Source organism: Leptodactylus fuscus, chromosome 6 (assembly GCF_031893055.1).
Source record: "Leptodactylus fuscus isolate aLepFus1 chromosome 6, aLepFus1.hap2, whole genome shotgun sequence".
Lineage (NCBI taxonomy): Eukaryota > Metazoa > Chordata > Amphibia > Anura > Leptodactylidae > Leptodactylus > Leptodactylus fuscus.
In genome coordinates, this window is record NC_134270.1 from 103685952 (window position 1) to 103709820 (window position 23869).

General features: G+C 43.4%; 1 protein-coding gene across 2 annotated transcripts in view; it reads left to right on the plus strand.

Moving 5' to 3' along the window:
• The first annotated feature begins 5585 nt into the window (after positions 1–5585).
• Positions 5586–23869, plus strand: part of RTEL1 (regulator of telomere elongation helicase 1) — an 85033-nt gene continuing 66749 nt past the window's right edge. For both annotated transcript variants that reach the window (XM_075276914.1, XM_075276915.1), the window contains exons 1-11: positions 5586–5864; positions 6685–6883; positions 9869–9962; positions 10146–10227; positions 10302–10362; positions 11194–11269; positions 15484–15568; positions 16602–16667; positions 16750–16903; positions 22931–22969; positions 23702–23780. In XM_075276914.1, coding sequence (XP_075133015.1) covers positions 5763–5864; positions 6685–6883; positions 9869–9962; positions 10146–10227; positions 10302–10362; positions 11194–11269; positions 15484–15568; positions 16602–16667; positions 16750–16903; positions 22931–22969; positions 23702–23780 — 1037 coding nt within the window. In that variant the 5' untranslated portion in view covers positions 5586–5762. The remainder of the gene's footprint in view (positions 5865–6684; positions 6884–9868; positions 9963–10145; positions 10228–10301; positions 10363–11193; positions 11270–15483; positions 15569–16601; positions 16668–16749; positions 16904–22930; positions 22970–23701; positions 23781–23869) is intronic.

Below are 23869 nucleotides of genomic sequence, written 5' to 3' on the forward strand. Positions count from 1 at the left end.
GGTGTGGAATTATATCCAATTTGGCTTTTTGACAATTCTTTTTGTGGTTTTCCATTGAAGACAAATTAAATGAAGATAATAATACCAAAGAATTTGTGATTGCAATCATTTTCTGGAAGAAAATGAGTATTACCTGACAGAATTGCAGGGGTGCCAATACTTTTGGCCAACACTGTATAAAACTTAAAATCAGTAGTAGTCTGCTCTATACAAATCCCCAGCTCTCGCCCAATTTGGGTGAAATTTGTTACACCCCCTCTCCACGCACAGGAGCAGAATACTGCACACGTTACATCTCGCTAGCGTCCCCCTGTCATGAGATTGGGGCCCCCAAAGTTAGGCCCTGTACATATAATGAGGAAAAGTGAAAGCGAAAGTGCTGAGTGAAAAACAACAGGGATGGATTATAGCGACGGCGCCAAAGAATCGCTGCTAATGGGGCCGCACCACCACACACAACACACAAACATTTCACAAACACCATATGAACATCACATAGACAGCACACATACACCAACCCACAAGCAAAACATCACACAAACACCAGACTACTCTAGACACACACAACACAAACACCACCACACAAATATCACATACACACCACACACACACACACATACACCCGCAAACACACTCAGATGAATGCACACTACGCATACGGACGAACAGAGCACATGTGTACTCACAAACAAGTACCGCATGGATGGACACTTGCACTGTGCACGAACAAACACATGGATCACATGCACACATACATATACACAGACCACACACGTGAATACACACACACATACATACACATGGATCACACGCGTGTACACACACGCATACATATACACGGACCACACACTTGCATGCACACACATACATACACATGGATCACTCATGTGCACACGCACATGACAAGCACTGACAAAACATGTCTGGTATCCTTAGTGGCTGTTTTCACACTATAGTATTTTTCACAGGCCTCCGGGCCATGGATTTGGCGGTTCCATAGACTTCTTTATGCACAAAGCTGTGAATTTTGGCAATTATGGCTCAGATTACCAGTAGAAATGGGGGACTATTTTTCCTAGCTGCACTAGGAAGTTCTGGTGAAATATTTTTAATTAATTTGCTGCTGGCAGAAATTGGCTTAAACAATGATATTGCCTTGGCTGTTGCATCATCTGGGATTGTGGCCACTCTTTTAGATGGAGGGCGCACGGCTCATTCAGCACTAGGACTGCCCTTTAATCTAGCGCTGTCTGTAATATCTGTAGTAGGCTGGTTTCAGACAGGTTTTTTTGGTCTGGATTATGACACGGAATCCGCGCCAAAACCTGGCTCAAAAAAACACCTCCCATTGAATTCAATGGGTTCCTTTTTCCGCAAACAGTTTGTTCCTGCTCGCGGGAAAAAAAAGCAACATGCCCTTTCTTGACATGGATTCTGCAGCACAACACTCCCTCCCGTCTAGGCCCATTCATTTGGGCCTAATCCGGAGCAGAATGCCACGACTGGATGCTGATGCACTGTATGCACTGCCCCGGCATCCAGTCGCGGCTACCCGTTTTTTGGACCGAACTTAGAGGGTAAGTTCACACAGGGTTTTTTGAGGATACGGACACGGCCTCAAAATCCAGACCAAAAAGACGGCTCCCATTGAAATCAATGAGAGCCAGTCAGGTCTTTTTTCTAGGAGCCATTTGTTCCAGCTCCCGAAAAAAAAAGCGAGATGCTCATTCTTCAGGCCGATTCGCCTCGCGATTCATTGGGCCTACTTCAGAGCGGAGTGCTACCCGTTTTTTGGTCTGGAACCTGATTAAAAAACCCCATGTGAAAAATCCGGTCCAGAAAATCCCGTCTGAACCCAGCCCAAAGGTTCTGGGAAAGCTAAGGTATTGCAAAATTGCAAAGTAATTGTTTGGGATGAATGTACCATGGCGCACAGGAAAGCAATCAAGGCCCTTGATCGCACCTTGAAAGATCTACAGGGAACCAATTTTTTAATGGGGAGAATTGTTGTAATTTTTGCAGGTGACTTTGCCTGACGTTAGCTTTTTTTAACGGAGCAACACCGGCAGATAAGCTAAAATCTTCTTATCTGTGGATACATGTTCAGAAGTAAACTCTTACTACTAATATGCAGGTTCATTTGATGGGAAATACAACTGTGGACAAATTACACACCAGCTACTATGTCTTGAAAATTACAAGTTCCCTACTGATTCCACTACTGGTCTCATTTCCTTTCCAGAAGATTTTTGTGAAATGACAACTTCGGTAATGGAACTTATTGACGAAGTTTTCCCTGATATTTGCAACAATTTTAACAACCATCAGTGCATTTGTGAACGTGCAATCTTAGCGCCTAAAAATGATAGTGTCAGCTTCATAAATCTACTAATTCAGAGTAGGCTGCCTGGTCTAGCAACCACATACATGTCCATTGATTCAGTCATGGAGAGTGAACAAGCTGTAATGTATCCATTGGAGTTCCTGAATTCTTTGGAGCCTCCTGGAATGACACCCCATAAGCTCACTTTAAAAAAAAAATGCTTCGGAACCTTGACCAACCAAAAATGTGTAATGAGGGGCCACACGGTGGCTCAGTGGTTAGCACTGCAACCGTGCAGCGCTGGAGTCCTGGTGTTCAAATCCCACCAAGGGCATAAAACCATCTGCAAGGAGTTTGTATGTTCTCCCTGTGTTTGCATGGATTTCCATCCCATATTCCAAAAAAAAAAAAAAGACATACTGAAAGGGAAAAATGTATATTGTGGGGCTCACATTCTACATAATTTTTTTTTTTTTTTTTAAAGTGTAGCGGCACAAGATTGTGCATTAAGAGTCTCATGCCCAATGTTATTGAAGCCACTATTCTTATGGGAAACTCTAAGGGAGCAAATGTTTTCATTCCACGTATTCCTTTGTTACCAAGCGACATGCTCTTCAATTTTAAGCATCTGCAGTTCCCAATCCGACTTGCATTGCTATGACTATAAACAAAGCACAAGGTCAATCACTTAAAGTAGCCAGCCTTACGCTAGGGTCACACCTGCGTTCAGCTGTCCGTTCTGTGGAAAGCACAGACCGGGTCCGGCCGTGAGCGGCGGTGAGCGTTATATGCTCTCCGCTGCGAAACCGGTTTTTTAAATCTGGACACAGAGTACTACATGTCCGACTCTGTATCCGGATTATAAAACCCGGTTTCGCAGCGGAGAGCATACAACGCTCACCGCCGCTCACGGCCGGACATCTTTCTCACCCATTCAAATGAATGGGTGAGAAAGATTCCTGCAGGTTTCCGTCTCCTGCATTGTTTTATGCAGGAAACGGAAACCTGAAGTACGGAATGCCAGGCGCAGATGTGAACGAGCCCTGAATTTGGAGAGCCCGTGTTTTTCACATGGACAGTTGTACGTTACTTTAGAGTAGCAGTCACTGAAGGAGTAATAAAATTAAAACATAACTTTTAATAGTGATGTATAAAAAAGATTCTAAAATCATCCACCAATACACTAACTAATGGTGCTCAGGGATAGAAAGATTAGAGGTATGCCCATACATTATAGGACACACTTTAAGATACATGCCTCCACTAACCCTGAGTCACCACTAAGTACCCCAAAATGAAAGCAGGGGTTAAGTTTGCATGGTCAGTGGCTAAAGTGTTCACCCTGACCTATTTACAAATACGGCTGGGCTATTCCTAGCATCCTAGCCAGAAAAATGTTTAGCAGTAAAAATGATATCCTGCTCTCAGCATATTCCCCTCAACGCGTTTCATTAGCCCTATTACGGGTCAAATCATCAGGAGGGAGTGAAGTACTCGATAGTACTAATCGTAGTGCGGTAAGAACCGCAGTTCCCCCGTCCCGTATGGTAGGACGGAGTACTGGTGTAGGCATACACCAGTACTCCGTCCTACCATACGGGACGGGGGAACTGCGGTTCTTACCGCACTACGATTAGTACTATCGAGTACTTCACTCCCTCCTGATGATTTGACCCGTAATAGGGCTAATGAAACGCGTTGAGGGGAATATGCTGAGAGCAGGATATCATTTTTACTGCTAAACATTTTTCTGGCTAGGATGCTAGGAATAGCCCAGCCGTATTTGTAAATAGGTCAGGGTGAACACTTTAGCCACTGACCATGCAAACTTAACCCCTGCTTTCATTTTGGGGTACTTAGTGGTGACTCAGGGTTAGTGGAGGCATGTATCTTAAAGTGTGTCCTATAATGTATGGGCATACCTCTAATCTTTCTATCCCTGAGCACCATTAGTTAGTGTATTGGTGGATGATTTTAGAATCTTTTTTATACATCACTATTAAAAGTTATGTTTTAATTTTATTACTCCTTCAGTGACTGCATATTTATTGAGTAATTACCCCTCAGTGACATATAGTTACTTTAGAGTAGGTAACCCCAAAAATCTTTTCATATACAGGTATGCACCTGAAGGTAAAACCAGAAACATTGTTTAACAAAAAGAACCACAATAGATAGTTGTGTAACTGGAAACTCTTTTGCCCGTGAACTAGTTATAGATTACACTGGAGGGAGGGGGGAGGGCTGCACTATGTTGTTAATTGGGTGCAAAAGTTTTATATGTTTGCGTAAGGTGAATACATTTTAATTTTTATGAAATAAAACAGTTAAAAAAAAAATAGTTGTAATAGTTCATACTACATCATATGTATTGAATATATAAAATCAATAAAAAATTTTAAATTAAAAAAAAGTTGTTCACATGAATGTCACGACAAATTAGTAAAATGACAAAATAATAAAAATTTAAAGAGGAAAAAAGATTTACTATAGAACTGTGTGACACAGAAAATTTTACTTTAGCTAGCATAGCCAACAATTTAACATATTTTCCGTGAGCGAAGCCGTGGGTATTCTACTAGTATCTACAAATTTTATTTGGCTTCAAAATTTTTCAGTTTAGGAGTCAAACAGTCTAAAAACAGCTGCCCAAACCAACCAATTACAGCACAGCTTTCATTTACTCCAATGAAACTGCATTGTGATTAGTTGTTTTTTTACACAGCTTTGATGTGCGGGGCGGGCGGCATATAACTGCAGGGATGTAGCGGTAGTCCTTAAAGCGTTTGCAGCTGCACAAGATCCTTATTACATTTCCATTACTGTTAAAATTAAAAATTCCATAAAGTCCTTTGTGTCACCCCCTCCCCCCCAAAAAATGCAAACAGTATTTGAATAATGAAAAAAATGCATACACGAGAAAAAAATGTGTCCAGTCACAAACCAGAGAAAATTGCCCAGTCATGAAGTGGTTAATGATCATCCATTTCCCTATACTCATGATTGCCGCATGTGAAAACCGCAGTTAGCTTTACAGCAGCGGGCTGGAAAATAAAAGCAATGCTCTGGTTGGTTGCCGGGGCAATTCCTGCAGACCTGTCCATGAGGCATTGCTATAAGCAAGGATTATTGAGAGACTACAACTCCCAGCATGCTGAGCGCTTACTGACATCACTCCAGCGCTATTGTAGGAGCCATTTTTGTGGAGCCTTGTTCTCCGTTCTCCTCAGACACAGCGTACCGCCGCGAGTGTGACCCGGCTGTCACTAGGGGACTTGTTACTACCATTGCCCGTTTAGCATGAAGGGCACGGTACAAACGCAGTTGTCGGGAAAAGAGCTGCTGCTGACGTCAACATCTGGCCTGAGAACGTTCTGAATGACGTCATGACGTACGCGCGGGAGATGTGAAGCTTGGAGTTGGTCACGAAGGGCCAGAGATGCCGGTGCTAGAGCTTTGCGGAGTCAGCGTGGACTTCCCCTTCACTCCATACAAATGTCAGGAGGACTATATGATTAAAGTGCTGGAGTGTCTGCAGAAGGTGGGGGCAGTATGGAGGCGCTGTGTGTGACTGCACCTCTAACTGAGGGAGAATGGAGCCTATACTATGCACAGCCGGGAGGAGACATATCTGAAGGGGGGGGGGGGGATACAGCTGGTGTCACACAGTGCATGAATGCCATCTGTACCATATGTAAAGGAGAAGAATGCACTTTTGATGTGGTTTTTAGTTGCAATGTGGAGGGATACACTGTGATCTCTGTCCAGCAACCAAACCTCACTGCACCTTGTCACTAATATAAATGAATGGAGTCGATTTGCAACCTTCTACTTGCAAAAAATAAACTACTGCTATGCTTGTTGTGTCTAGAAGTCACAACGTTCTGGAAGTGGTAGTGCAACCCCATTCATATTAGTGACGGAGTCATAGGGTGACATGGCTAGAATAGTGGTGTAACTTTTGCATGTAATTATGTTTCTTACTGCACCTCAACTGGAGCGTGTGATCATACCCTTAAGGCCTTCCTGTAGGGAGACTGAGACGGTAGGCGCCAACACTTGGCGCTAGTAAGAGGCTTGAACCTGAGAAAGTTGAAGCTGGGTGGGACACTAGTCTGAGGAGCCTGGATTAGAGGGTGACACATAGCTGGAAAAGACAGTTGCAGGGGGTTGGGGGCACTACAAGTAAAAGATGCAGGTACTTAAACTGGCTGCAAGAAAACAGCCAGTTGGTAGGAACCTGCACAAGGGCAGAAACCGTTGTGGTCTTTCAATAGGCTCAGGATCTGCTAGTGAAAGGGGCTTACAATAGACTTTCGCCACCTTTAGTGTTAATACTTTTCTTGTTTTTGTGCTGACAGGGAGTAAATGGCGTTCTGGAGAGCCCCACGGGCACTGGAAAAACTCTGTGCTTACTCTGTGCCACCTTAGCCTGGCGCCAGCATTTTAAAGATTCCATCACTGCACGTAAAATCCAAGAGCGCATGCACGGAGTAGAGATGTTCCCGAATCGGCCAACTGCAGACTGGGGAAGTGGAGAGTCAGGTGAACAGAGTTCAGGTAAGAGATGATGACATCAGCAATTTATATGCATAGACATTACAGCTTAGGGGGCATTCACACTTGCACCACTGTCCGCCCACCATGTTTCCATTATAATCCCTGGAGAAACTGCATTGGGGACGGCTCGCCAGCGGTCAGTTTAAAAACCCACTCATTTGAATGGGTTTTTAACGCAAACCAATGATGTCCGTATGCAGCCTCTCTGTAATGAAACTTTTTTTTTTTTTTTTTTTTTTTTGCATGGACACAAAGTATGTGCAAATGTATGGATGTACATGCGGGACTTTGTATCTGTGCAAAAACAAAAAACAGTTTCGCCGCAGAGGCTGCATATGAATACTGGCGGTTTGCTTTAAAAACGCATTCAAATGATTCAGTTTTTAAACTAACCGCTGGCAAGCCGTTCCCTATGCAGTTTCTCCAGAGATTAGGACGGAAACACGGCGGGCAGACAGGGGTGCTAGTGTGAACGCTCCCTCGAAGGTGGTCTACTACCTCCCCAAGCATATTCAGCTGACACAGCTCACTTTTGTAGATTAGTAGAAATAAGACAGTTGGTGCATTGGGGCGGCCTTCAGCTCTGGGAGCACTGCTCTTGTTCAAGTAGGATGGGTGATGTTGTAGCAGTGGGAGGATCAACTCTTTATGCATAGGGTAGCATAGGCAGTAGATGTTGGAGGTGTGAGTGGCAAGAGCAGTGGTCAAGGGAGATGAAGGCACGCAGCAAGTACACCTAATTTGCTTATGACTTCAGATTTGTTTTTCAGCCAATCTGCAAAGGTGATATGTATTACAAAGGTATAATTACCATAATGTGCCCTGTAACATTGTGGTGGCAGTTGAATATGCTTGGGGGAGGTTGCAATCTATCTTTAAAGGAATTTTCTAAGTTACAAAAAATTTTTTTTTTTTTTTGGTAATGGATCAGTCCAATATATTGTGGGCCACATTGAGTTATCCATTATGATGTTTGGTATATTCCAGTTTAAAACATATTGCCTGCACAGAATTTTGTCCATGACTTTAGACAGAATCTGTGATGGTGGCTCCTAACAGAACCTCCAATCCTGATGTAATCATAGCTTGATATATTTTTATTTATCTCTTCTTCACCATGTCTAAGATCTCTTCCTACTGCCAGTGAATGAAAATATTCCTTTCAGTCATCTTATGTGACTATTTGCACAGAGACTCATGTACCTTCACTGTATATCAGAACTCTTTCTTAATATAGCATAAAGTATTTAGAGCAGGTTCATCTACTTTGATGATGCATCCTTGTCTGTTTTCAGAGGCCTTAAAGAGGACCTTTCATGGTTTGGGGCACATGCAGTTCTATATACTATATAGATCCCCCTCTCGGTTCTTCCCCCAAGCTAGCCCGCTACTATCCCTACCTACCAAGCTATCTAACTAACTCAGTCCCCCAATCCCCTCCCCACCCCACCCCATCATACTTACCTGTCCTGGAGATGAGATGTCGCTGTCCCATTTTCTGTCCACACACAAGCCACACATGCGCAACAGAACTCTACTTCTGCTGGCGTTCTTTTGCGCAGGTGCTGATTCTGGCTCCCTTGTGAAGGAAGTGACGGCCAGCATAAACAGGGGAAGTCAGTATTGGTGAGTATGAAGGGAGAGGGAGAAAGTAGCACTGGTGGCCTCCCGTCTCTGGAAACGCTTAAACACCACAAGCAAATCAGAAAATGTGCCTAGGGCGGTTATGTGAATGCCCTAGGCATATGGGTAAATACAATTTTTATTTATTTATTTTATGGGAGTAAATTAGAAGTTAGGTGGGGGAGGGGTTTAGTTTAGTGGAAATATAACCTTACTATACAGTGCACAGAAACTGCATCATGCCCTTAGTAGTGGCTGGGTTTTGTTACTGCAGCTTTGCTGTCATTGACTTCCCCTTTATAGTCTAAAATTTATCACAGCTGAGGGTTTGTTAAATTTTGTTGATTCTAAACCGTCCTTTGACTAAAAAGCTAGATTATAAAGTAATGTATTTAATCTCCACTGATACATTGTATCAAACTAACAAAAGAGGAGAGCGATCTGTGCCACGGGTGTATTTTGGCCAGAGGATTGTCTAGACTGCATGTTTAAGAGGCTTCTTAGACCTGTATACGGGTTTTTAGTGGTTACATTATCATCAAACATAATATGAGTACTACTTACAATCTGCAGACATGGTATACAGCATACGACCCAAGACTGCAATATATACATGTGGTTGCAGAGCTTGAGTAAGTGAGAAGGGGCATAACTGGCAAATCACTATATGCAGATAGTAAACACAGACAAATAATACTGAGGGCCACTGCTGTGGACTCAGTCAGGGTCAGTTTTGGCGGGAGTCGGAAAATGTTTCTGACTTCAAAATAAAATAATTTTGTGTATTTCTAATATTTATAATATACGATTACATAAATGCACTTTACCGCATATTAACTTTCATGCAATTGCTTTTTTTTTTTTTCCTATAATTAATCTGAGGATCTTTATTGCTTAAGACCGACCAGGGCTGTAAACCATTTGTAAAGTAGTCTTAGGCCTAATGTAGGTCAAAGCTGTTCTGGTGGGACGTTTGATGCTTTGTTTCATTCCAATGATTATAGATCCGGTCCTCACCTGCTCCATGACATTGGAACAGAACAGATCCTAAGCTCCCATAAAAGTGAATGCAAAGGCAAACCGATGCCACACTAAGAGTCGTCCAAGTACATTGCTCTGTAAAATCCCCCCCCCCCCCCCCTTGGATGGCATGGGGACTGAATCAGCAGGAGTGGGTCTGTGGAGAAAGGGAATTTGGTATCTTGGTCTCACAGCTCCACAGACTTGATGAATACAGAGGAAACTGTAACTGATTTTTGAAATTTTGTTTGTGTTTTTGTTTTTACTGGTACAGTTAGTTTTCAGAAAGTATCTCCATCTCAGAGCAATCCTATGAATTGTGAATTTCAATTTATTTTACAGCATACTACAGTGATATACCCAAAATTATTTATGCATCCAGAACACACTCTCAGCTGACACAAGTCATAAGTGAACTGAAGCAGACCGTGTACAGGTAAAGAGGTTACTGTGCAAGTGTGTATGTGGGGGAAGTGAGTTAAAGTGGGAAGTGGGAAAGCCTTGTTCCCTGACCGCTATACATATTGTTATTGGAAAGGGACCTGACTGGGCCACTTTCCACTAATTGCCAGCCCAGGGAAGGTGTATAAAAATACTTTTTTTTGTTTTTTCTTGTTAGACCTAAAGTCAGTGTCTTGGGCTCTCGGGAGCAGTTGTGTATACACCCGGATGTGAAGAAGCAGGAAAATAACCATGTTAAGGTACAAAAACTGAGTTTGTATCAAAATTATCTTGTTTTGTATACAAAACCAAAAGTCTGGTGGTGTTCTTTCAGGTCCATATGTGCCGTTCCAAGGTATCTGTACGTTCCTGTCACTACTACAATAAAGTTGAGGGTAAGTTCTAGAGAAAGCTGTAAACAGTGAAATAGCTTATTCTAAAGCTAGTCTGTTAAAATGTTTTGTTTTACACACTTCTATTTGCAATGTTATAACTTCACATATTCTAAAGCTGAGGCCTCAAACTTATGGCTGTCCTGCTGTTGTAGAAAACTACAACTATCAGCTTGTCCTGGAAAAAAAAAAATAATAGGGGCAAGGCCCGACATGACATCCCACACCTAAAAGCACTGTGGGGAAAAACTGCGGCAGCAACGCATCGTGGTTCTTCCTGCAGTGATTTAAACATAAAGTTTGCAAAGCTTCCACCAGGGGCAAATCGCGATCTCTCTGTCCCGTGGGGCCCTGGCCTTAAAGAGGTTGTCCAGACAGAAATTCCTTTTTCTTTTTTTTTTTTCTTCTTAATAAAAAAAAAATCCTACTCGCCTACCCCTGATTCCCTCTCAGTGTGGTCCGGTCCTCCTGCTTTGGCTTGTTCTCCAAGTGAAGCTGTAACCTCAGGTATCCCTTCCACTGATCTGGCATCAGCAGTCACAGGAATGCTGAGGCCAATCTGCCGCCTCAGGAAGAAACCCCGGGATGTCACAAGTAGTGACATTACCTGCCCTAGGCTGAGGCCATTGATTTTTCTCAGCAGTCACATGTGGTGGGGACTTCCGGCACATGTCAGCACTGGACCCAGAAAATCAGACTGTGCTGGGAGGCATCGGCGTACCGTGAGTATGATTTCCCCCCCTTCCTCATTTACAAATTAAATGGGTTGTCAATTTTTGCCTTTCATTGGGACAGTACTGCAAATCTTACAGGCTAAATCTGTTTCTTCCCCAGAAAAGAGCACCGAGAAAGATCTCACCACTCAGATACTGGACATTGAGGATCTGGTGAAGAATGGCACCAAGCACAGGTACAACAGAAATTATTAGTCTTCAGAACTTCATTGTTTTTGTTAGCCAAACCTTGTTTAGACTGTATGCCCTAGTAAGGGAAAGGTCCCCCAATGGCGGGGCAATGGATCCCTTTGTTATTGGGCCAGCCCGGTCATTAGGGACCTCTGTTAGCTACTAGGTGTTGACTGATTCTCCTATGCTGCGTGTAATACAGAGCATAGAAGCATCAGCCAACACCTGGTAAGTGTCCATTTAAGAGTGATCTGCTGGTGTACCTTCCGGGACCCCTAGTAGTGCACCCTACAGATAATATTACATGTGTGTGGTTATTACAGTAATAGTACCCATCAGTTAATAACATTAATAATAAATTTTATTTATATAGCGCCAACAAATTCCGCAGCGCTGTACAATTTGTAGGGTTCAAATACAGACAGAAAGATACATTACAAAGAAAGTCATTTCACACAATGGGACTGAGGGCCCTGCTCGCAAGAGCTTACAATCTATGGGGTAGAGGGGGTGACACAAGAGGTAGCAGGGGCGGCATTGCTTATACAGAGGTCAGACACTTTTGTAATAGAGGGGACTGTCATTACATAGACATAAGACTTTATGAGCCGTCAACAGTCTTGTCCTTTAACATATGGATGGAGCTTGGACCTATAAAGTTAGCATGAGATGACATCATATCATGTGGGGAAATGTGGGAGCAGGGACAGAGGAGGGTTAAGGGTTTACGTTAGAAATTGTGATAGGCTTGTCTTTAAAGATGTGTCTTTAGTTTGCGTTTGAAACTGTAGAAATTGGGAGTTAATCTGATTGTCCGGGGTAGAGCATTCCAGAGAAGTGGTGCAGCTCAGGAGAAGTCTTGTATACGAGCGTGGGAGGTTCTGATAATAGAGGATGTAAGTGTTAGGTCATTGAGTGAACGGAGAACACGGGTTGGGCGGTAGACAGAGATGAGGGAGGAAATTTATGGAGGTGCGGCATTATGGAGAGCCTTGTGGATGAGAGTGATCACTATATTTTATTCTATAATGAATAGGCAGCCAATGTAACGACTAGCACAGACCAGAGGCGTCGCTGTAGCGTCTAGCCTGATAGATCTGCCTGGCCGCTGCATTCAGAATGGATTGTAGAGGGGAAGACCGATTAGTAAGGAGTTACAGTAGTCAAGGCGAGAATGAATCAGAGAGACAATAAGTGTCTTTAGTATATCTCTGGTAAGGCAAGGGCGTATTCTGGAGATGTTTTTGAGGTGGAGGTGAAATGAACGTGCGAGTGATTCAACAGGGGGGGGGTGAAGAAAAGGTCTGCGCCAAACATGACCCCGAGGTAGCGGGCCTGCTGCCTAGGAGTTATAGTAAGGCCTGAGACTACAATGGATATATCAGGGACAGATCTGTTAGATGGTGGAAACAGTAGTAGTTCAGTCTTGGAGAGATTTAGTTTCAGACAGAGTGAGGACATGATATTTGAGACAGTTGCTGGTGTTCTGTATTAGTGCAGGGGTGATTTCACGGGAAGATGTGTATAATTGGGTGTCATCAGCATAAAGATGGTACCTGAAGCCAAATCTGGCAATGGTTTGTCCAATGGGGGCTGTGTAGAGAGAAAAGAGCAGGAGGCCTAGGACCGAGCCCTGAGGAACCCCAACAGCAAGGGAAAGAGGGGAGGAAACAGAGCCCGCAAATGATACACTGAAAGTGCGGTCTGAGAGATAAGAGGAGAACCAGGAGAGCGTAATGTCATTGAGGCCAACTGAGCGGAGCATAGTGAGGAGGAGTTGATGGTCAACAGTGTCGAAAGCTGCAGAGGTCCAGAAGAATAAGAGAGAAGTCACCATTGGATTTAGCCATTAGGAGATCATTGGAGACTTTTGTGAGAGCCGTTTCAGTAGAGTGCAGAGCGCGGAAACCAGATAGTAAGGGGTCAAGCAGAGAGATAGCGGATTAAACGAGAATAAACCAGGCGTTCCAAGAGTTTAGAGATGAAGGGGAGTTTAGAGACAGGTCGATAGTTAGCAGCACAGGAGAAGGTGAGAATCTCCAAGAGATTGGAGAAGGTGTGAGGGGAAGGGGTCACTACTGCAGGTTGTAGGGCGAGATGAAGAAAGTAGTTGGGAGACTTCCTCTTCTGTAACAGGTTCAAAAGATGAGAATGGACAGTCTGAAGTACCTTTGTGTGTGTGTGGGGTGTTATTAAAGTTATTTTGCCCCCTACAGTTATTGACAATTTCCCCACACATAAGTAATATTAGTAACTGTGGTGTGAGAGACACTAATACTGTAATAATGCCCACACAAAGGTTATTTTTTATGTGGTGTGCACTATTACAGTAATAGTGCCCTGAGTGATGGTCCCCTCCTGCCCTACCTATACTTTACTAACCCCCTTCCCACCGTGGGCATTTTTTTGAATTTCGCTTTTGACCCACCCCCTCCCCCACCTTTCCAAACCCCATAACTTTTTCATTTTTCTGCTCTGAGCCATATGAGGTCTTAATGTTTGCAGGACAAATTTTTCTTCATGATGTTACCATTAATTATTTTGTACAATGTACTTGGAAGCAGGGAAAAAAATTCTGAATGGGGTGGATTTGAAGAAAAAGTGCATTTGTGCGACTTTCTTACGGTCTTCGTTTAGTTCACTGTGCAGGCAAAATGACACGTCATCTGTATTCTGTGTTTCAGTACAATTCTGAGGATGCCAAATTTATATGGTTTTATTTACATTTTAACCCCTTAAGAAAAATCCAAAACTATGCCAAAAGAAATTATTTTCTAAAACTCGCCATCTTATGACACCTCTAACTTTTTTTTTTATACTTCTGTGTACGGGGATGCATAGGGCCTTTTTTTGCGGGACCAGATGTACTTTTTAGTTATAACATTATGTGGAATTGCTATTGCTTTGATCACTTTTTATTCTGTGCGCGCACCATGCAGAAGTCCTTCCCGGCAACACCGTACTATTACGGTGGATGTTGAGAAGGGGTTAAATATACACTTTTTTTTTTTTTTTTTTTATTATATAAATGAGTCGCTCCAATCACCCTATCTCTGACCCTCCACCGAATACCTCCCCCTCCCACATTGGGCCTCGGAAAAACTGGCTTGCATGAAACGGCACTTGGTATCAGTAACGTAACTAAAACTCCCTACAACAATTTTTTCATAGTGAAGTTATGGGTGTTGTAGAAGTATCTCAGATATCTTGAAAGGGATACAACTTTAGTACTCAGAAGTGCAGTTATCAAGAATATAGTAAGTGAGCAGTGCAGTGCATGTAAACAATACTGGGTGCTGTGAGAAATAGCTGATCTGCAGGGTCCTAACAGTCTGAGATGTAAGGGATGCTGTGGTGCTTTTGCATCTGCCATGAATCCTTTACTATTTACACTGCACGGTATCTGTTTTATAATCACCAGGCAATGTTATGACAGCCTGTAGTGCATAATAGTGCATGGCTGCTATAAAACAGATAACGCTAGGTTCACACAAGCGTTCTCCTGTCCATTCTGAGCTTTCCGTCTTCTGCATGCCAGAAGTCGGAAAGCTCAGACCGGGTCCGGCCGTGAGCGTCGGTGAGCGTTTTAGGCTCTCCGCCGCGAAACCGGTTTTTTTAATCCGGACACAGAGTACTGCATGTCCGACTCTGTGTCCGGATTATAAAACCCGGTTTTGCGGCGGAGAGCCTAAAACGCTCACCGCCGCTCACGGCCGGACATCTCTCTCACCCATTCAAATGAATGGGTGAGAGAGACTCCTGCAGGTTTCCGTCTCCTGCCTCTGTTTTAGGCAGGAAACGGAAACCTGAACTACGGAGACCCGTACGCAGATGTGAACGAGCCCTAACGTGTGATGTGAAAGTGAAGGGCCTCCACACAGTATAATATGCTCCACGGTGGCCCTGATACAGAATAATATGTTCCACCCTCCGCTCTGGGGACCCCTTAGACCCCAGAGTATAATAAGTAGAGGCCCAGGGCGAGTGATTAAAAATAAACACTTATTACTCCCCTTGCCTCACCTCTCCTTGGCATCCTCGCTCTCTCTGGCTCTCTTCAGCATCTTCTTTGGGACTCTCCTGGTGTGTCTCCTTCGATATGTCTAACTACTATAAAGTAGACAGTGGACAGAAGAGAATGCAGAGGATTTCATAATCTGTAACTTCTCAAAATGCACTATGTGTGTTCTGGTCTAAGTGTTAAATTTTTTGTATTCAGGGTCTGCCCCTACTACCTCTCCAGGAATCTGAAACAGCAAGCCGACATCATATTTATGCCCTATAATTATCTGCTGGACCCAAAGGTATTACTATTTCTACTACTGTTTGTAATGTATGCTAAGCTCATGGGATCCAGTTACTGTCTGATTATGAGCACTGCATAATCATCACTTATATCATGGAGAAGGGTGGATTTCCTTGGATGATTTTATTGGATTCATGTGAGATAAGTAGCGTCAGGCTTTCTGGAAATGTTGCACAATTTTTGCCTATTGAATAGTTCTTAAACATTTTCATGATCTTAAGATACTGTATATACCCGAATATAAGCCGAGGCCCCTAATTTTACCACAAAAAACTGGGAAAACTTATTGACTCGAGTATAAGCCGAGGGGGGGAAATGCAGCAGCTACTGGAAAATTTCAAAAATTAAAATGGTCGGAGTTTTTAGGTGCAGTACTTGCTGGGTGCTGGGAAAAGGAAGGGGGTGTTTTGGTTGTCTGTCTGCCCCTTCCCTGAGCTTGAGGACTGGGTTTTTCCCCCCACGTGGAATTCAGCCTGGCTGAATATAGGGCATCTGCAGTGCTCCTATTAACCCCTTCCCGACGGAACAGGAGCACTGCAGATACCCTATATTCAGTAGACCGGGCACTGTCAGACACAGGGATACCTAATGTGTATGTGTTTCACAGTCATTTTCTACTTTTGTACGTATTCTAGGGAAAGGAGGGATTTAGAACTTTTTTTTTTTTTTTTTGTTCCCCACTATTTTATTCTATACATGGATGTTGCGCCTGGTCATAGACCCCCCCCTCCCTAAAAATAAATAAATAATTTTTTTTTTTTTGCTGACTCAAGTATAAGCCGAGGGGGGCTTTTTCAGCACAAAAACTCGCGTATATACGTTACTTGCCTGCCTGCCTGCTAGTGAATGTGAGCATTCTTGTTTACATCCAAAGGCTACATACCAATACAGACCTAATTCAAGTACAGTTTAGAGTTTGCTAAAATTGTGTTAATTCTAAACGAGGTATGACAAGATAGTGACAATTGCTGTGAAATGCACTTTAATCTAATTGACAAAGTATAATAAGACACATGACTCTTATTTTTCAGAGTCGTAAGGCTCATAACATTGACCTGAAGGGCACTGTTGTCATATTTGATGAAGCACACAATGTGGTAAGTTATGCGTATCCATCTTGGTCCCATAAAGGAGTCACAACTGTTTTCCCTTTGACTTTCATTATCTCCTTCTTCCCAGGAGAGAATGTGTGAGGAGTCCGCTTCTTTTGACCTGACTCCATATGACTTGGCTTCTGGGATTGATGCTTTGGATCTGGTGATTAAGGATCTCACTGATAATCTGGAACAAAAACACTTAAGTGAACAGTTCAACATGGAGGCGCCCAGTTCAAGTAAGTTGCAATATGTAGAGATAAGAAAGGAGGTTTTTATTCTGGTTCCCATGTCCTGTTATGTCTCTATGTAGTTGTACCTCTACCAAATATACTGTAAAATAGTTTTTAGACCCATGCATTGTTTAAATATGTGGTCCAGGTTTGCAAGGACACTTTTTCTACCCCGTGCCCCGTGTTATAATCCATGCTACATCTTTGCAACCCACCTTCTCCTCTGCTCCTGATCAGAAATCACATTAGCTTTCATATTTCGTCTTTTCTTTTCTTTTTTTTTTTTTAAATGTAGATTGTGAGCCCAATATAGGGTTCGCAATGTAGGTTTGTTTGTTTTTTTTCTCCTATCAGTATGTCTTTGTAGAATGGGAGAAAATCCATGCAAACAGAGAGAACATACAAACTCCATGATATTGTTCCTGGTAGGATTCGAACCCAAGACTCCAGTGCTGTAAAGCTGCAGTGCTAACTACTGAGCCACCGCGTTGCCCCTTCTTTTCTCTTCTATCGGTCCTATGATGCATTAGCACAGCTAAATACTCTAAATGATGCTAAGACAGGAAGTATGTAGTTGGGGAGGATGAGCTGTGAGCTCCTTCGTTATAGCTATGTGATAAGAACTGTCAAGTCATTAATAGTCAGCTACAAAGTTTCTTTCTATCCCTGTGGAGAAGCCTGTGTGGCACAGTCCATCTAGGAACGTGATTATAGAGGGTGCAGCGATAGCAGGTGCTATCTGGTGTTTTGCCCTTAAGATATCCCTAGAATATAAAATATACCACTATATTAAATAGCACAAGGTATGTAGGGGCAACATTACAGATTTTGCATTGGAGAACAAAAGCTAGTCTAGTTACACCTCTTAGTCCATCCTACAAAAAGTCAGGCACATGAATGTAAAAAAAAAAAATCTCCAGAGTGCTTCTTTAACCCTTTAACGATGAAGGATGTTTTATTATGTCCTGGACACTGTTACTTGGTGCAAATGGGCGCAATAGTATGTCTTGAAACTGACAGCTAATGCCTGCTTCATTAACCCCCGAGTTGGAGCTGTGCTTTGATCAGGGGTTCATTGGATGTCGTGGTCAAACATGAGTGTGACATACAAGGGGTTCCGAGATGTAATTGAGCCCTATTGGGGGGGTGCTGTTATATATTTTCTGCAGTCCGGGGTCTGGCCAGTGACTTAGGGCTGCTAGTAGCCCCCAATACCTGGTTGATCCTGCCAAGATGTGAGGTAGTCAGCCTATAAGACTGCATAGGCTGACTTCCTCTATACACTGCAATACATGTCTATATATTTGTATGGCAGTGAATAGTACTGAACCAGCATAGTTAGTTCAGGCCTCCTAGTGGGACATCAAATAAATGTTTTTATATATATATATATTATATATACAAAAAAAAATTAGAATAAAGCCTGAAAAATGCCCCTTTTCTATGTAAAAATAAATATGAAAAAACCTCTGAAAATGAATAAAAACAACACATTTTTGGTATCGCTGCATCCATAACAACCTGTAAAATTACTGAAAGCTTATTTAACTTAACCTTCATGGTGTACATTTTGGGGAGGGGGGGGGACACACAGGAAAGCAAACACCAGAAGCAATGATTTTTATTTTTTTTTGGCATCTCGCGTTACAAAATATATTATAAAAAGTGATCAAAGTCATATGTAACCCAAAACAATACCAATAAAAAGCAGAGGTTGTTCCGCAAAAAATAAACCCTCAAGCAACACTGTTAAATGAAATATAAAAAATGTTACATATCTCAGAAGATGGCGATTCAAAAATAATAGATTTTTTTTCCCAAAATAGTTTTTTGCTCTTCAAAATTAGTAATGCATGAAAAAAACAATATCAATGAGGTATAGCTGTAATCGTACCAACGCACAGAATAAAGGTAAAATGTTAGGTCGAGTTCACACCTGCGCCCAGTCTCTGCTTTGCAGGTTTCCATCTTCTGCCCGAGAATCTGGACAGGAGATGGAAACCTGGCAGTCTGTTTTCAAACCCATTCACTTGAATGGGTTTGCAAAGTGACCGCCTGTGAGCGTCTTGTGCCTCTCTGCGGCGAAACTGTTTTTTCTAACCGGACACAGTTGGGCATGCAGAAAAATGAGGCCGTATCCTTAAAGGGGTATTCCAACGTCGCATACTCACCAGTCTTCGATGCTGCAAATTCTTCTTTCTTCCGGCTTTGTTGCGTCATTGGTGGGCGGAGTTACATATGCAAAGCCAGCGGCGAGAAGTCGTCGCTTCTATGCCGCTGGCCCTGCGTGTGCGCTCCCGATGCTTAGGTATCGGACGTACAGCCTTCACAATGCCAATACAGACCCAGCATCCACTGTAATAGAGAGGCGGATGCCAGGGAGTGTAGACGCCGGCACAGGTGCCTGCAACATCGCTATGCTCCTGCCCTGCATGAAGCCAGCAGCGGCAGGAGCGATGCTGCTATTCCGCTCCTCTGCCCCCACCCTCCCCTCCGGAATAGCAACATCGCTCCTGCGGCTGCTGGCTTCATGCAGGGCAGGAGCATAGCGATGTTGCAGGCACCTGTGCCTGCGTCTAGACTCCCCGGCATCCGCCTCTCTATTACAGCGGATGCAGAGTCTGTATTGGCGGGCCCCCCCCCCCCCAAAGTATAAATTACCCCCCCCAGGCTCGCTCCCGTGCCCTTAGCCCCTCCTCCCTCCCCCCTGAGAGCAGCAGATACATCACTTGACTTTTGACCAGATAAGTCAAGGATGTGTCAACAGAGAAATGAATAAAGTAAGATAGTGGACAAAGAAAGCAGTTTTGCTGAAGCAATGTATTTAGGAAACGTCTTATATTCACATTAACAAGCAGTATAGGTAGGATCCTTGTGATGGGATAACCCCTTTAACGCACTTTTGGGTTGCGCCTTTAAGGGGTTAAAGTTCCTGTTATCTAAGCCAAATTACTGTTTGAGGGTTTATCAGATAGTTGGATGAAGTGTTATTGCATAATTGAAGAATTGCTTGTATCTGAAGGTTTATTGCATTATTGGTAGAGAATTGTTTGCGATTGATAGATTGCAAAATTCAGGAAGTATAATTTGTACCCGTGGGGTTATTGCAGAGTTGGAAGAGAACTATCCACATAAAATAAAATAATCTGTAAAAATCCAATTAATTAAAAACAAGTATGCACCCATCACAAGGACAATAACAGATTCTTAAGGAAAGAGGGAGAGGGTTGACATGTTTGTTTTGTTACTTTTTTTTTTTTTTTTTTTTTTGGTGGTGGTCTTCTCCTAGCTATGTGCTGCTGTGGCCGATTCTCGGCAAAATGGTTCCACCGCGCCAATGGTAAAATGGTGCCTCGGGTCAGCTTTGATCGAGGCATCAGGGGCTTTAATGTCTGTGATCAATGCAGGCACTGATTATGGGCATTAGTGCCATGTTTTTGCTATATTATACCCTGCAGTGGTTAATGCGGCCGCCATATTTAAATGTCTGACATCCACTATACTGTTACTGATTCTGATACAGTTGGATTTTTTTTCTGTATCGCCCACTGTTTCCGAGCAATCAATGCTAACAGTTTTGGTGCCTGACATTCTATTTAGCCTCTGTACTGTCAGAAGAGCAGTGTCAGGTAGCACAAGACAACAGGTGTTATTCTGAGCCCTGACAGTGGCTACTTCTAATTGGAGCTCTGTATTTTAACATTACAGAGCTTAACCCCTCTCCGACATTGGCTGTAGTAGTTCAGGTTTCGGTTATTAAAATATGGCCATTGCCACTGGGTCTCTGCTTTTTGACGGCACCTCGGTCAAATCTGACTGAGGTGCCATTTTCCCGTGGGCGCCAACATTTTGAGTACGATTGCTGACCCTGGAGCGAGATCGAGGTCCGGCGATCTGTGGCCATGACAGCCAGGAGCCTATTGAAGACTCTCGGGCATTGTCTGGCTTTCATTTGCATGACAGGCTGCTTTATGTAGGGAATAAAGTATTGGCTCCACCTAAGTGGGCTTTACCTTCTCAGCTGGGGTGCCAGTAATCCTACTTTCAGTGCAAGTGTATTGAAGGGGTGGCCTTTTGAGCACCCTAGGAGGTCGGACAGGTTAGTAAGTGTCACTGTCTGGACTGCCTCCTTGCTAGGCCCCATTTCCAGTGACCCCATTTCCAGTGCTGCTTGACACCTAATGTCTGTCCAATTACACAACCTTCCACAGTACTGAGCACCTCTAAACTCCCACATGCTGCAGCACAGCATCCATTCATGCTAGTCCTGGCCATGCTCCTCTGATAGGTGCCTTTACTGTGTCAATACTGGGGTGTTTCTTGGGCTCCTCCAATGAGGGTGAAGTTCCCAGGCCCTTTCCACCTCTTCCTCTTTCTCTGGTACCCTCTGCAGCACTGTCCTCCCTGCTGCAGCATGGCTGAGCTAATTTAGTCCCTGGTTTCTGCTGAGCCTATGGCCGTATTTAGCCCCGCCTCTCTGTAATCAAGTGCCACTTCTTCCCTGCAATTTAGGCCTTTTCGCCTGCCTGTAGGGGGAGTGTCTCTCTCCCTTCTTTCAGAGTGAGTTTTTGTGAGGGTGGGAGGGACCTTCCTTTCCCATTCATGGCACATTCTGAGCAGGTTATTTAGCGAGTTGGAGGAGGCTTCTCCTTACCGCTCTGACCTGTGCATATCAGGCCTTTCAGGGTGCCCTCCCCCTCCTGCCGTAAGTGGTTTTCTGCCCTCTTGAAGGGATTGATCTAACAGATGGTGTCCGGTCCTCTGTACCTAGAGTACACACTGATTCCAGACCCATTACATCAGGCCTCTCTCCTCCAGGCACATTTAGTTACTGACCTTTGGCCCTGTGCTCAGCAGTAGAGTGACTAGGTTGTCTAACTGTTGGATAGAGCTATCTCTCTCTCTGCTCCTTCTCAGGGCTAGTGGGATCTTCAGTCCCTTCTCAATTCTCCTAAACTTGGGTAGTATGGAACCTTAGCAGATTTGTGGCTGTAGACATCCACTTGGTCCAACTAGTCTGTCATTATTTTTGCCTTTTCTTTAGAATCTACTCAACTTGTTCTTTTCCGCAGCATGCTTAAGTTTGCTCACTGCCACAGACAGTTTAGTTTCTCCAATTTCTTCTTCCTCTCTTGTGGGTCCATGCAAGGGTTTGACTATCTTTTGGGCATTCATCTCCTGAGGGCCCTGGCTTAGTACCTTAGGACATTTTTAGGTCCTAAGTAATTCTCCATTTTATTCTTTGAACCCTAGGGTACCAGTTGGGCGCCTCATTCTTCGGGCATTCTTCTCTCTCCCTCACTTCCATACACCCCCTCCCTGTCTCTCTAGCTATCCCGCCCACTACTAGTCCTTCCCACCTACTAAGCCCAACCCCTGACCCCATTATATACTTCTCTCTTCCTTCCAGGCTTCTTCCTGCAGGACGGCCTCTTCTTTCTGTGCTCGCTCTTCTCCCAGCACTGCTGTGTGTGAAGATCTGCTTCTACTGCACATGCGTGGGAGCTGTGCAGTAGAGGTGGATTATCTGCAGCAGTTCGCAGAGCAGTGCTTGTGGAAGCGCTGACGGTCAGAAAAGAAGGAGCAGTCCTGCAGGAAGAAGCCTGGAAGGTAAGGTTTGATGGAGTGGATGGGGGAGTAGTAGAGAGGATCAGTTTCTGTTAACGGGGAAATGGATCGTCACCGAATAATCAGGAAATGTCTCTGAGGCAGTATGGGTAAATATACATTTTTTGATTGTTGTTTAGAAAGTAGGAGGGGGAGGGTGGTAAGTTTAATATAGGGATTTATCTTTATCCTGGACAACCCCTATTAAACCTAATATGAAATGCATCATCGGTAAGTTCCTCTTAGTGTTCATATTTGATAGCACAATTTAAGCGGGTTCCCTTTCTAAGGTATGAAAATGTGGGAAACCTTTTGCAGAAGCAGATATATAGGATGAAAGGCAGATTTAAGATTTTCTTCCTTTCCGTTGAAGTTAAGCATTACCTTCTTATCTTACTAAAGCTGTAGCCTTTGCTGCGTTTCCAGGTTTGAATGTAGAACTTGAAGACCTAGCCAAGATTAAGGGTGAGTTTTGTTATATTTAGTATTGTTTTTCTTTGTAAACAGAGTTTAATCATGTGAACCTCTTTATGAACCAGCCTTTTCCAAGCCTTATAATGAGCCTTTCAAGTTGTTTCTTCTGTCCTATATTAAACTACGTTCACTTTTGACCAGAATGAACAGCCAACGCTAATGTGAGCTTCAGAGCAGTATATGATGGACTGAGCAAAACTGAGCTCTGTTTTCATATAGGTTTATATGATTTAGAGCAGTGGTTCCCACAACTGTGTTATGAAAGCTACAGTGGGGTAATAGAGGAAGTCTCCCTTGGAGCCACTTAGCTGCCCTCCAATTCCACCAGTTAAGGACCTCCAATGTCATTGGACATGCAAGCAACCTCTTCACCTGTCTGGGAATGTCATTGCCATGCATGCGTAGCACTGTAAAAAATTTACAGGATCTCTCCTTACATCAGTAACCACAGGTAAAGAAAATAGAAGACGTACACTGTCCTCATGTTTATTTCATAGGAGAAAAAATATATAGTGTGAAGTGTGTATGCAAGAAGTTTTCTTTTTTCATGTCGAAATACTACATTATGCCCACTAGAGGGCAGTACACAGTTTTCTATTTCACTATGCACTTCCCTTCTTCTGCTTCTCGCTAGTGCTAGATGCATGTAAATATTGGAAGAGAAATAATGTTATACAATATGTGGATAGTATCCTAATACGATGTTATGTATTACCTCTCCAGGGGCCCTTCTGCAGCTTGAGAGCTCCATTGATGCTGTACCACTTCCACCTAATGGGAATGGTATTACCAAAGAAGGGAGGTTTGTGACCTAATATTTGTCTCCAAGACCCATATCAAAGGCATACTGATTTATTGTAATATTTAATATTTCTGAATTCAGCGCACTGT